The sequence below is a fragment of the Brachionichthys hirsutus genome, chromosome 13, assembly GCF_040956055.1.
Source record: "Brachionichthys hirsutus isolate HB-005 chromosome 13, CSIRO-AGI_Bhir_v1, whole genome shotgun sequence".
In the NCBI taxonomy this organism is placed as follows: Eukaryota; Metazoa; Chordata; class Actinopteri; order Lophiiformes; family Brachionichthyidae; genus Brachionichthys; species Brachionichthys hirsutus.
The window spans coordinates 6,698,194-6,711,379 of NC_090909.1; the positions used below are offsets into that span (position 1 = coordinate 6,698,194).

General features: G+C 45.4%; 2 protein-coding genes across 2 annotated transcripts; one reads left to right on the top strand and one right to left on the bottom strand.

The window, feature by feature from the left end:
• Positions 1-224: 224 nt before the first annotated feature.
• Positions 225-2,028, bottom strand: med10 (mediator complex subunit 10). Its single transcript, XM_068747318.1, has 4 exons — positions 1,799-2,028; positions 1,631-1,714; positions 1,087-1,189; positions 225-897 (listed from the first exon to the last, which is right to left on the bottom strand). The coding sequence occupies exons 1-4, from the start codon at positions 1,918-1,920 to the stop codon at positions 802-804; spliced, it is 405 nt and encodes a 134-aa protein (XP_068603419.1). The 5' UTR covers positions 1,921-2,028; the 3' UTR covers positions 225-801.
• Positions 2,029-4,600: 2,572 nt separating this feature from the next.
• ube2ql1 (ubiquitin conjugating enzyme E2 QL1) lies at positions 4,601-10,218 on the top strand. The gene is made up of 2 exons (XM_068747686.1): positions 4,601-4,984; positions 10,087-10,218. Exons 1-2 carry the CDS (start codon positions 4,631-4,633, stop codon positions 10,216-10,218), a joined length of 486 nt encoding a protein of 161 aa, XP_068603787.1. The 5' UTR covers positions 4,601-4,630.
• The last annotated feature ends 2,968 nt before the right edge of the window (positions 10,219-13,186 follow it).

The following is a 13,186-nucleotide window of genomic DNA, read 5'->3' on the forward strand; positions in this document are numbered from 1 at the left end:
GGGGGGGGGGAAATAGTTCCAGAATTTTACTTTCATACTAGTACATTTATCTACTTAAATAGTATTTCTGTGTAAAATTAAGGTGTACAAACCGCACAAGTTATTTAATTGAATTTGATGCTAAAGCTCTTCATTCCATGAACACGATGAAACAGCATCAGCCAAACGAGGACCATTTTATCACAAAATTTATATTACAAACAAGTTACAAATAAAAACTCATTTCACATAATAAACAAATAAAAATTTGCATTCAATAATCTTTGCCATGAGAAACCTGAGCTTCATACAAAAGGTTGGGGACTAAGTGTGGTACAAATACGTGTTGTAATGAATAGGAAGCACTAGAAAACGTGTAAGAGTATAAAAGAAATATTGCATGTACAGGTCAGCGACTAAATTCATTAATTCAGAATCAGAGAAGTGTCTCGTAGCTCGTGAACTTTCTTCGATGTTTGTCGTTATAGAAATCACTTCCGCTGATTAATCAAGCGTATCGCCAGGGAGAAAAACAAATCAGTCTCCTATCATCAAAAAATATAACTATATCCTCTTTTCTTTTGCCTTGTTGTTGCATTTTGGATGTAGATGAAAGGAAAACATTGGCAGACTCAGGCTGCTGAGTAGAAATCAAACTTCTCCAGCAGGGTACCACAGGTATCACAATATTTATGGGACAAAATAATAGGTTGATATCAAATTCTGCATGGAACCACAGAGAATCCCTGCTCGGTCGTACTCCATTCATGCTTCACTTTGAGGGTCACAGGTTGAAGGTCAGGGGTCATGGTGCTGCAGCTACTAGGAGGGGGCATCCTCTCCGTGTATGGCCTTATACTTGGACATCTCCTCTGGGAAGACTTTACTGAGCTCAGAGACAAGAAGGCTCTTGAATTTCTGTGAGAACAAAAAATACAAGCGTGCAGTTTGTTTAATTACTGGTTTATATGATTTGATTTATATAAACCCCTTATACACCACATATTTCTCCCAACACCACTGTCACTAAAAACTGGAAAACAGTTTCCATACTGTGCCAATACAAAATCCTGTAACAAATATGTCTTTGGGTCACAACTATTTTACCGTCATGGTGTCGATCTTCCCTTTAACCTGCTCGTTCCTTGCCAAGGCTCTCTCCAGGCATTCCTTGGTGTACAACTGAGGGTTTCGACCTTGGTCAATATATCTGCAATCAAAAGACAGAATATCTGTCGAGGGAACTGTGACGAAGCCGTGAAGAATGATAAATTCCATCACCTAACTATGGTTCGCATCAAAATGATGAGATAGCATTCTATAAAATGAGACCCCATCCGGCTTTGGGTTTTGTTTGTGTATGTGTCTGTCTTTATGTATATGGAAAGATAAATTAGCTAATTACAAAGACTAAAAAAGTGCTCTTCTCGAATGTCAGTTCATAATGCACCTCAGTGCTACACAATTTAAAGTAATAACATTTGTACAAGTATCACATTCACGGTCAAGGAATGGCACAACAACATTTTTAAATGAGGCTCGGTGTGACTGTATTTAAAAAAAAACACAACTGTGTATTTGCATTCACTGTCATTCCTGCCTCGGTGTAACGAAAACACCATTACGCATATTGGTTATAAGGGTTACTCACTCAAAGACCTCCAGCGGCACGTTGATCTCATGAAGCTGCTGACGACACTTCTCGATGTCTTGTAATCCGGATATCATGTAATTTCTGACGAAAGAATCATCAGAAGAGGTTATGGCGTTAATCGATACATTCGTTACATTCGAATGTCGTCAATAGAACGAGACTCACAGTTTTTGGTTGAGCCCTGCTTGACTGCTCGGCTGGAAGTCGCTGACGATGATTCCTAGTTGCCGAATATTCTCAATAAATTTCTCCAGATGCTCCTCCAGATTATCAAATTTTTCCGCCATCTTTATTTCCTGCCGCTAAATCTCTAAAAAAAAATGATAGAAAACACTAAATTCGGAGTATTTCCTTTGTCGAGTAAACGCTGTTTATCTCGCCCACCGACTCTACGACAGCTTGCAGTGCCGAAATGCTTTGCGGCAATGAAGCAGCCAATCACCGTCGGCAGGCTGCTGCTACCACGGCAACAACCAATGGCGGGTTGCCGTTAAGCGATGCAGTTTATTGTCGTGACGTTGGCAAGACGAGAGTTTTTTTTTTCACCATTATCTATTTACTTTCCTTTTCGTGATGAGGATATAATTTCATTAGTAAACATGGCCTATATCGTTAAAGGTAGTATACAGTATATATAAAAAAAAGACGAACAAGTTTTGCTTCAGAGTATTTATTTATTTATGTATTCATATATTTATTGCGTGTGACATTTAGTTTGCTCATATAATATTAACTATGTGAGTAATAAATACTTCTAAATATATTTTATGGCTATAGCCTATTACCACGTTACTTCCGGTGCTGAGAGATCAAGCCATATAAATCCTGCAACATATATATCGTCTGAAAAGTATACAAAAAGTATACCGTTTTAAAATGTATTTAAAGTAAAACCTGATGCACCACAGGATATTGTAATGTCTTCTAGACATCCATATAATTCACATGCCCCAAATGCATTTTGAAATAAAATGAAAATGTAAGTGAAATTAATGTGCCCGTATAAAAGTATCGATTTTTTTTCCTCAATATTTTCTCGCTGCTTTAGTAAGTCTACTGTCAGGTGAGCGCCCAACTCTAACTTCCATAAAGTTATCTTGAATAAACAAGGACATAAATCAAGACCCTTCAAAATAAAACCAAGACCGTCTTAACTATTCACAGTTTTAACATGATAGGGGCGATGCAGCTTTTATTACGTTTACATTGATTTTTGAAATGATTGCGTCATGTTTATGTTGTAAACATCTGGGTTACAAATGCTGTTTGTCTCTTGTTGATAATATATTTCATTGTTTTGTTCGTTCATAATATAGGAGTCACACATATTAATGCAGTATTGAATGTAATAACTGTGGAGATTCATTGAAAGAGGTTATTATTGATTTGAACGTAAATATGTCGTGTACCTCCATTATACACAGCGCAGTAAATAGTACCTTTCTCCGAATGAAAAGTAACACCTGAGCTTTTATTTTGAAATTGCACCGCCGTTGCTTCGTCTCCCCGGTGACAACCGACAGACCGACGAGACCGACTGGAGGCTCCGTCCTCTTCTGCTCTATTAACGCTGGAGCTCCTGCAGCTGAGCGCACGTTAGAGAGTCGCCGCTCCTCGCTGGCCCCGCAGCCCCCCCCCGCAGCCCCCCCACCTTGGATGGTGGAACCGGTTCAGCTTTTTGCACACTGTCGGATCGGTGTCCGGTTTATATAACGGGACAATAAACGGACAAGACGCAAAGATTTCACCCATCCACGGTAGGGACGCGCTGGTGTTGGATTCCTGCTCGAATACTGTGTGCGTGCGTGTATGTGTGTGCGTGCGTGTGTGCGTGGGCGGGCGGGAGGAGACACAAAAAGGGGAATATATGACAGTCATATGATGAGTGTTTAAAGCGCTGATCGGTATTTCTCGTGGGCGCGCATGCGGATCTTATAGTGACTTGATGCTTTGCGGCATTTCGTGATTTCCACGGCGGCTTTAACAGCTTCTATGTCGGCAGTTTTCTTGTGACCTTCGTCTAATATTAATATTTGCGCCTGTTTATTTCCCTCCACGTTAGTCTTCCTATGCGGCTCCTGCCGGAGTCGTGACTCTCGTAATCATTAGTCATTCAGGATCATCTCGTTTAATCAGATGTCTTGTCCCCCATTAAGGTATAGATTTTGATATTTCTCGTCCAGCCTCTCTTCACATCGTCTTTTATCTTCTACGCTGTGATTATATTATAATTATAATCGGCCCTCTGTTCCAACACGGACGCCTCGGTGCCTCTGCGTAATGAATCATCCAACACCGCAATCTCCCAAACACGATGCAGGAGAACACCACTGGCCTGCTGTGACGCAATTGGTGTCGTTTTATGGCTGATACTCATCTAAACTCTGTTTGCTCTTTTGTCTCCAGCCCAACCTGGTCGAGATGCTGCACTGAGGAGGAATCCCCCGGTTGTGTTCATCCAGAGGCTTCTGCGAACGGAGTGGGGGGTTGCGGCACAGCAAGGTTTAACAATCAGCCTCGTCAAAGGTCTTTCCTGTGAGCGGGGATCGGAATCTTACCCCTGTGCTGGAGGAGGGGGGGGGGGCAGGGGAGTGGGGGGGGGATCGGTGGAGAAACGTATTTACATAAAATACTAACATTATGGCCACTCTACTGCGGAAGATCGGTTTGATCCGCCTGCACGACCGAGACACGGAGGACCCGAAGCACCACCAGGGCTCGTTGAAGGGCACCAAAGGGAGCCAGAAACACAACGCCAACAAACACTGTCAGACCGCCAACGAAGCCAACATCCTGAGCACCCCGGAAATCAAGGCGAGGAAGCTGGACCAGCCCGGCAAGGACAAGCCGTCCGGCAAGGATAAGCAGGGCAAGGACGCCAAGGAGAGGCAGCAGACCGGAGGAGGCGGCAGCAAAGCCACCAGCGCCTCCTCGCTGCCGGCGCCGGCGCCCCAGCCTCACCGGCAACACTGCACCCAGGTCCGGACGCGTAGGCTCATGAAGGAGCTGCAGGAGATCCGGAGGTTGGGGGACAACTTCATCACGGTGGAGCTCGTGGAGGACAACTTGTACGACTGGAACGTCAAGCTGCACCAGGTGGACAAGGACTCGGCGCTGTGGCAGGACATGAAGGAGACGGGCACCGAGTTCATCCTGCTCAACGTCACCTTTCCCGATAATTTCCCCTTCTCGCCGCCGTTCATGCGGGTCCTGACGCCCCGGCTGGAGAACGGCTACGTGCTGGACGGCGGCGCCATATGCATGGAGCTGCTGACGCCCCGCGGATGGTCCAGCGCCTACACGGTGGAGGCGGTCATGAGGCAGTTTGCAGCCAGCCTCGTAAAAGGACAGGTGAGGGGGGGGGGGGGGCTGGTAGGTGAAGGTCGTTGAATGACACACCACTAACCGTCCCGCGCATCGAGCGCGCTGGATGCGTGATCACCGCCCACACACACACACATATCCATCGCGTCGCAAATGAAAATCGGTTTTCAGTGGCGATTTATTAAAATATTTTGCATTGTGAAAATCATTCGGCCCAGTCGTTGCTTTCTCCGTGTGTGTGTGTGCGCGCGCTTTTTACACTCTGTGTGAGCTACAGGTGAATTTTGCAGGCCTCCTCTTCGCCCCTCCTCCCCTGCCATCAGCAAACCCCATTATGATTTTGGATATTATTCATCTTGATGTGACTTTTATGGCGGCCATTTTCATGCAGTGCAACCCTCCAGTATCTTCTGGAAGCCCGCTCTTGAATGCAGTCTGGATTTGCTCTCTTTTTTTTTATTTTATTTTTATTGCCTTCATAAATCAGCATCCTATGACGACAAAGACTCACTGCCGTGCAGTGGGAAAGTCGCCGCGCACGTTCTAATAGAGTATTAAAACGCTCCTGTTAGGCTATCCTAAAGGAGGGAAATGGCAATTATTCATAGATGGAAAGACAAACGAAACAGTTTGCCTGCCGACCGGCAGCACGCAGACGTGGACTAGATTATGCTGTCAGACCTGTTTCTCCACATCCTTGGTGCGCAGCAGCAACTCTGCAATTCTAATGGAAGAGAGACTGAATCACCAAATACACCCCCAGGCCAGAGCTGCTGGAACCAGATAATAATTACTGTTTTCTGATGAGTGGTCAAATGTTCGTTTTAGTGCGGGATACCACACAGCATCAGAAGAGTCCCCCCCCCCCCCCCACTGATTCTGTCAGATGTATGACGGCCCTGTCCTGCACAGCCCCTGGACCCTTTGTGCCTTTGTTGTTTTTGTCTTTGATCATATAATAGCATTTTTTATCACAGTGTCATCTGCGGTCACTAAACGGCGACCTCAGAGAGGTCAGGTGAAAATGCAGAAACAAAAGAGAGTGTGTGTTTGTACGCATCTTAAATTTGCTGCTTGAGGAGATGAGCTAGCAGCTCTGCAGTTCTCCCTAATTATGTCGCAGTGTCGTTCTTCAGCTTGCCGATAGAAACAATATTGATTCAGTGTGTGTGTGTGTGTGTGTGCATGCATCCCTTTATCTGTGTGCCTCTTGTGGATTTTTGTCGCTACAGACTGGCACGTGTTTCACGTCCTCTCTCATTCATCACGACAATCAGAGCTACACAAAACCGAACACGAACCTAAATAGAGGCTCGTCCTGTTTGGAAGCTCCCACCTTATCTTCAGCGTGATAATAGGGACACATGCAGTGGACAAAGCCATGACAACACGACAAGCCTGTGTGCTTTCACTTTGCAGATGTTGATAGTGACACAGAAACGCACATGAATACAAGGTGAGAGAAGGTTTACGTATTAAGAGGAACTAAAAGTTAATCCGTCCGTTTATTCAGACGCTGAAACTGCATTGTAATCTAGTTTGGATGGCCGTGAGTTAAGCCTTGCACCGCTAACCACTAAACCATCGAAAGGTAAAAACACAGGGTTATGTTTTAAATCGCTTTCCTTCTAGGTGGAAAACCTAACCCAGATTAACTTTTCTTCATGGATCCGGTTTTGCATGAGGCATAATAACCAGCTGGCTTTGGTTTCAGAAGGACAAGTCTTTCCACGTGTCATTCAACATGTCAAGTTTTTATTGCCATGTGAATGGCTCGAAAATACACTTCGAAACATTGATCCTGTCGTCTCGCTGCAAGAAGGCACCGGCTTCGAATCCCATCTGTGTGGATTTTGTATGTTCTCCCCCTTGTCTTGAGTTTTCTCCCACCTCAAAAACATGCAGTTTCGGTGAATTGATTGCAATCAATTGTCCGTAGTGAACCCCGCGATGCGTTGGCGACACGTCCGAGGTGTAAACCCGGCCTCTCGCCCATTGCAAGCTGGGATAGGCTCCAGCAATAGCCGTGGGACCGCCGCAGCAGAAAAGCGTCTGTTGACCTGACGGGTGGATGGATATCCTGATCACCAGAATGGTTTGAGCCTCAGAGATGCTACATTTCTAGTAGCACAACTGCACAGGATCTTTAAGTGCGACTCCCATTGGTGCTTTAAGTGCAGTAATGTCTCTTGTGCTGTCGTGAGCACAAGCATTAAATAACCAGTTCTCTAAAAACATCCAGTTTAAATAAATTCAGACTTTTTCCTGATAGAGATGATTTATTTTTAATTTGGAAAGTTCCTCTGCAGTCACGTAGAACTGTGTACTGCTTAGCTTAGTTCTGTGATGGACTCTGATTCCTCAACACGAGTTGATTTTTATCCGGTTCTTTTTTTGTACTGTGTGAAAACTAACTTTCTTTAAAATAAAACTAAAAAAACCAAGTGTCACCCTTTAAACTGACACCATCGATCCCACGGCACTCTCTTTGATGATCTGATCACTGATCCCTAGATGTTTACCACGACCCTTTGAAGCACACGTCTGCATTACTCAACCTCCCACCAACATGCGTTGGGGCCTTGCCTGCTCTGCTCGTTGACTTGATCTCCATTCACACGATTACCCAGCAGGCACTTTACATGAGTGTACCTCTCAATGAGCAGGCGCTGAGCTGAAAGAGATCAACACTGGCATGGCTCTGTATATGCCCGGGGTGCTCATTCAGCTGGGCACACACACACCCCTTTGTTAGTCCATTCCTTCTCTCAGGGGCGGATCTTTTTACTTCTTCTTTCTCCCAATTGTCAAATGCATCCAATTGAGGCGTTCTTGTACATGACTGCAAAGACAATGGCACCAATTAATGCTCAATTTCCACTTATTGCTGAAGTCCTCGACTTTTGCACATATTCACAAGCAAACTGTCATGCAAGTTTGAGGCATCTATGTTTGCCTCTTATTGACACACACACTCAAACAATTAGAAATTGCCAGCCGTGTGGGGGGGGGGAAAGCAAGATGGTTTAATGACCGTGGTCGTCACACTTCACACCTTGATGCCTTAATGATACCCATCCAAGGGCAGAGACGGCAACCACATGGTGCAATATGAAGATTTGCACATTTACGAAGCTGCTTGGGGGCGGACAAACCGCGTATCCTTCATTTTCACCAATGCTCTCTGACAGCAGCCAAGTGACGCATGGAGTGGGTTTGCCATGCAGATCACACCGTCTGTATTCACGTCTCTGATGCACAGAAAGGCTGGGCAGATTCCAGGCGGCGCCGCATAGATGACAACCAACTAGTTTGCCTCCCATTTTAAAGGCTGTGTATTTTAGTAATAAAAAAAAAACAAGTCCCTCAGGAGTGCTGCATGTAATAACTCTCTGAAGATCATGCATTCACTGAATTATTACCAAGCAAAACAAATCCCCCTGACAAGGGTAAATCTTTCTGGTTTCCAGTGTCATCAGCTTACAAAAATGAAGTCACTTTCTTCAGGACCAGTGCTGAAATCCGATATATCCCTGATCTGTCTCAGTTGTGCGTCGCATGGCAAACACAATGTGAGACGACGTCTCACAGTAAACATTCAGAGGAGGGATTGAGTTCAATGCTGGTTGAAATTGAAAGCGGCAACAAACGGAGACGCTGCGTGCACGTTGAGATCGGGACGGTGACGAGTCGAGAGACGGTGTCACTAAACCCTGAAAGTGAAACTCGGCCAGCGCCGCTACAGGAATGGAAACTGTAACCCTAATCTGCAGATCATCTCCTTTTAATGCGCTGCATCACGTTTGACCCAAAATAGCAGAGCATTGGACACAAGAGGGACAACAGTGTTCGGCCACCAGATATTACGGGAGTGGAGAATGAGCTGAATTTGGACTGTGGTTGATCCATAACGTAGCATGGAGAAACATGGCGTTCTATAGTGTCCTAAAACTTAGTCTTGTTTGAAGAAATGTTGGAGAAAAACAAAAAAACGAATCTTACATTCTTCCAACAAAAGCTCAAAAGTGATCTATGAAGCAATCCAAATATTATTCGCACACGGGCAAAAGTGTTTCATCAATCTTCCAAGTCTTACTTTCAGCATTCACGCAGCAGAGGTATAATGAAATATCCGTCGCCGCTGTCTTGTTTACATGACGTCGGTTGCGGTACTGCATAACAATGGCCGCTCCTCTGTGAAAGCGGATTGAACCATATAGCCAAGCTGCAGCCCTGAGGTGTAGGCCGGTGCCGCTGGTGTTTGTTTGTGCTGCAGTGCAGCATTCGGATGAGCTCGCGTCCTGAAGGAATTTCATCGGAGCTGGTTTCAGTTGAATGTAGTGGCTTCAGTGGCATTTCTTCCCTGCCCTAGAGCCACATTGGCCAGCGGGCAAAGTGCTGCCGTGTTACAGAGTGTGTACGAGCAAATACAGGAAAGCACCTGCTATATTACACAGCAGCAGGCTGGTGCTGGGCACACACACTACCACAGAAACTACAGTATATCTGGGTTACGACCCGAGGATCGGGGGATTTCATATTAAGACCTCTGGTGTTTGGAAGTATTTCTATATATCAAATGGGGAAACTTCAAACTGGAGCGAGATGCACTATCACGGGAATTATTTTTCTCACCATGCCCTAGCGCACTCTTTTTCAGGCAAGGCTTGATTTTAATGGAATCAGCAGCGTTATCAGGTGACTCCCCATCCACATTTATTATTAGCTCCAATGTGTGAAGTGGAGTGGAGGGGGGGGTCAGAAAGCTGGAGTCAGAGTGAGTGAGATGCTTTTCACACAATAGGGCTTCATATTATTATAGCTATCCTTTTGTGCTCTAGTCCTCACTTATTTCCCCACTGTCCTATAGAGCAGAGAGTATATTGTGACGTCTGATTGAACCCGACATCTTGAAAGCCATTTCTGTGCCTATAAACATTGATCTAATATTGGTCAACCTACATACGGACCCCCCCCCCCACAGCTGCAGAATCTTGACGAAGCAATGAGCCGTTGTGCTACTGTCCCTCCAGCCGACGGCAGGTTGGACGGTTTCTGTGTTTTGTATTTCCCCACTCAACCCCATTCACATCTCCTCTTTCCTTTCCCTCTATCTCTTTTCCACACAGGGGCGTATATGTAGGAAATCTGGGAAGTCCAAGAAAGCTTTCAGCAGAAAGGAAGCCGAGGCCACCTTCAAGTCCCTGGTGAAGACCCACGAGAAATATGGCTGGGTGTCCCCGCCCGTCTCTGACGGCTGAGCGCCCGGCCGCCCAACCCTCCGGTCCCCACGCTAGCCGGAGGAAGGCCAACAACACGCCACGCTAACTCAACTATCTTTCAATTTCACCTTTTGCTGTTTCACTAGAGGTTTTTTTTTTTTCTTCTGTTAAGTGTGTCTGTGTTATTATTGTCTGGATTTTTCAATGTGCCCACATCTAAGACTTTCTGAGAGCAGACACGTCACCGTCACTCATCCAACGAGAGGTCACTTTCCTTCATCTCCGTTTGACCCAATGAGGTCCTTCAATCCCTTCAGAAAGACCTGAGAATGAGGTGTGTGTGTGTGTGTGAATATTCTGTGTGAGCTTGTTTGTCAATACATCAGATATCATAAGGAATTGTGGGTTATTGTCGGTGGCGTTGTTGTTTTTTTACGCACAGCCATGCACAGTGGAGTAAATGTAACCGTGTGGACACCCATGTGAAAGACTACTGAATGACCCTCTCCTCTCCCTCAGCACCCCCCCCCCCCCCCCGCCCCCGCTCCATGTCCTTATCTACAGCACTGAACTCGTGTCACTTCCCTTCCATTTGCATATAAATGAAGAAGCTGTTAATGTTTCATACACGAGCAGTGCAGCGGTGTTTATACTGACTCGCGCCTTCATTTCCCTTTTCTTTTTCAAATGTGCCGTTGCTCACAGTCCAATGCAACACCAAGATTGTAATTTACACGGAGCTCTGCGGTCTCTCTCGCGCTCTTTCTTTCTTTCTTTGCTAGCTCGTTCACTTCGTCCGTTTGTCGTGGCTAAATTTAGAGCTCACTGTTGCGTAGGTGGATATTGATTTCTAATCGAGAGACTGTACAATGAATAGAATGACAGTCAATCGCCTCTGTGTGTGTGTGTGTGTGTGTGTGTGTGTGTGGAAGAAGAGTTCTGTAAATCCCATGATGTAGATACCAGATGGTACAGCTGAAGGCCACGCCTCGGTGTGTGTGTGTGTGTGTGTGTGTGTGTGTGTGTGTGTGTGTGTGTGTGTGTGTGTGAGGAAGGGAGCCAGCCCTTTAAACAAAGATGAGTATGATTTACTGTAAAGGACACTGAATCCTACGGTCGAGCTGTTTTTGCTCCACTTTCTACTGTACGTCGGCTGCTGATGATCGCTGCTGTAATTGGGTGTGCGCTTTCGACTGAATATCTACATGTACATAATCTCACCTGTCTGAAATCAGTCGAATAACGCACCGGATGTTACGCTGTGCTGACACAAACACGCACACAAACTAGTCCACACTTACTCCTGCGGCCTTGACATCGGTGGCAACACCCAGGGATCCAGGGATGAAGACAGACCGGGGGGGGGGGAGTGCAGCCATTAGATGTAGAGGTGCCTTAAAGGCATCCTTCTGACTGATGTCTGCTGAAAGGGGAGGGACTTGTGGGAGCTTTGATCACTATGCTTCTGGAAATGTCAGGTCGCTTGCATAATATCTGACGACGGATATTGTTTGCTCTTCCCCGCTGTGATTGCTTTAAGAGCTGCGTGGCGCCTGAGTTCCACCCTTTGAAAGGACTTGATGGAAATCTGATATTAAAAGTCTGCAGCTGCAGCGATGCCAGTCTCAAATCAACTGGCTGCAGACTACCGGTCCGGCAGGCTCCTCCTCGTGCGCTTGTTTTGCTATCTGCCAGTTAAATGTCAGACGGATAGCTGCTAATTGGTCTGGCATTTCAGCAGCGCGTCATTAGAGAAGAGCAGCTGAGAGCAGAAGGAGGGAGGGTGTCGAACCTTACGCGCCGCGCTGACATTTTTGTCATTTTTGAGCTCCCGCCTTGTTTTTATTTTTTATTTTTTTCAAGGGGATGCAGAAGCGTAGGGAGAAAGCAGGTTGGATGAGTGGACCGGGGTTATGCAAGGGCAGCTCGATGCTGATCGTCTCTCTGGCTTGCATCATTTGGATCAGGCTGTGCCACATTTCAACGCCCCGCCACACGTCGTGGTCGATAACAAATGTCTGTCCGTGTGCACGTGTGGCCAAATACGTGTCTTATATAGGCATCAGATGTAAAAAAAAAAAAATAAGACGCAGCACACCATCTGGTATGTTAGTCCTCTTTCAATTTGGCTATTTAGCGCAGGGTCGATCGTCTCCTGATCGCTTGGCTTGTAACAACAACAACAAAAGACTAAACTTGATTAGAATATCTCAAAGGCTGAGTGTTTGCTGGTTTCAAGAGAAACATTTTGTGATATAGTTTAGATTGGTAGTTCACAGACACTAACTGGGAAAGCTGGTTGTGTTGTATTATATCTGCATGTGATATGTGATTGGTAGCTGCTGTATATCTTTTTTCAAGAAAAGCAAGAAAAAAAACCCTGGGGGGGCAAACAAATGCAAAACGTTTCTCTTTTGTTGTTCTTTAATTTCTTATTTGGGTTCTGTATTGTATGTATATTTCTTGTTTCTTTCAGAGCGACCTAAAAATGTCATTTAATTGTGTTAAATGAATGTCTGTGTTTTAATTTATTTGTGGTTTGCCAAAATGAAGATTTGAAGCATGTTGCAGGTGTTGTCACAAGAAAACGAGGAGAAGGGGGGGGGGGGTTACAAAGAATGATGTATTTGTGTGATGGGGAAGGTGGTACAAAGGGAGTTGGGAGTGTGCGTATGCTATGCTCCCTTAGATACTTCCTAGTCCCTTCAATGATGTCACTACTGCCCCTTCCCCAATTGGTCCTTGATTTAGTTTAAAATGACACCGTCAACGCAAAGATCTGGACTGAAAGTTCCCATCGTCTCAGATCTCCAGTCAGAATGACTTCCCTATGCTTCAAATCTCATCTCTAAAAGGGAATGCGCACATCTGACCTGTGATCAGTTACTGTGGGGCGACTTCTTCCTCCTTGACTTGAGTGTTTGGTCAAGACCAAGTTCTTAAAACTTCAAAAGGTGGAAGGTCACTGCAAGACCAAACAGGAATGTGCAATAAAAGTTACAGCTTA

Excerpts from the sequence above, each read along its gene's own strand:
- ube2ql1 (XM_068747686.1), top strand. The coding sequence starts at position 4,631 with ATGAAGGAGCTGCAGGAGATCCGGAGGTTGGGGGACAACTTCATCACG. Across the intron at positions 4,985-10,086 it reads CCAGCCTCGTAAAAGGACAG|GGGCGTATATGTAGGAAATC; the intron begins GTGAGGGGGGGG and ends TTTTCCACACAG.
- med10 (XM_068747318.1), bottom strand. The coding sequence starts at position 1,920 with ATGGCGGAAAAATTTGATAATCTGGAGGAGCATCTGGAGAAATTTATT. Across the intron at positions 1,715-1,798 it reads GCAGGGCTCAACCAAAAACT|AAATTACATGATATCCGGAT; the intron begins GTGAGTCTCGTT and ends TTCTTTCGTCAG. Across the intron at positions 1,190-1,630 it reads GTGCCGCTGGAGGTCTTTGA|ATATATTGACCAAGGTCGAA; the intron begins GTGAGTAACCCT and ends TTTTGATTGCAG.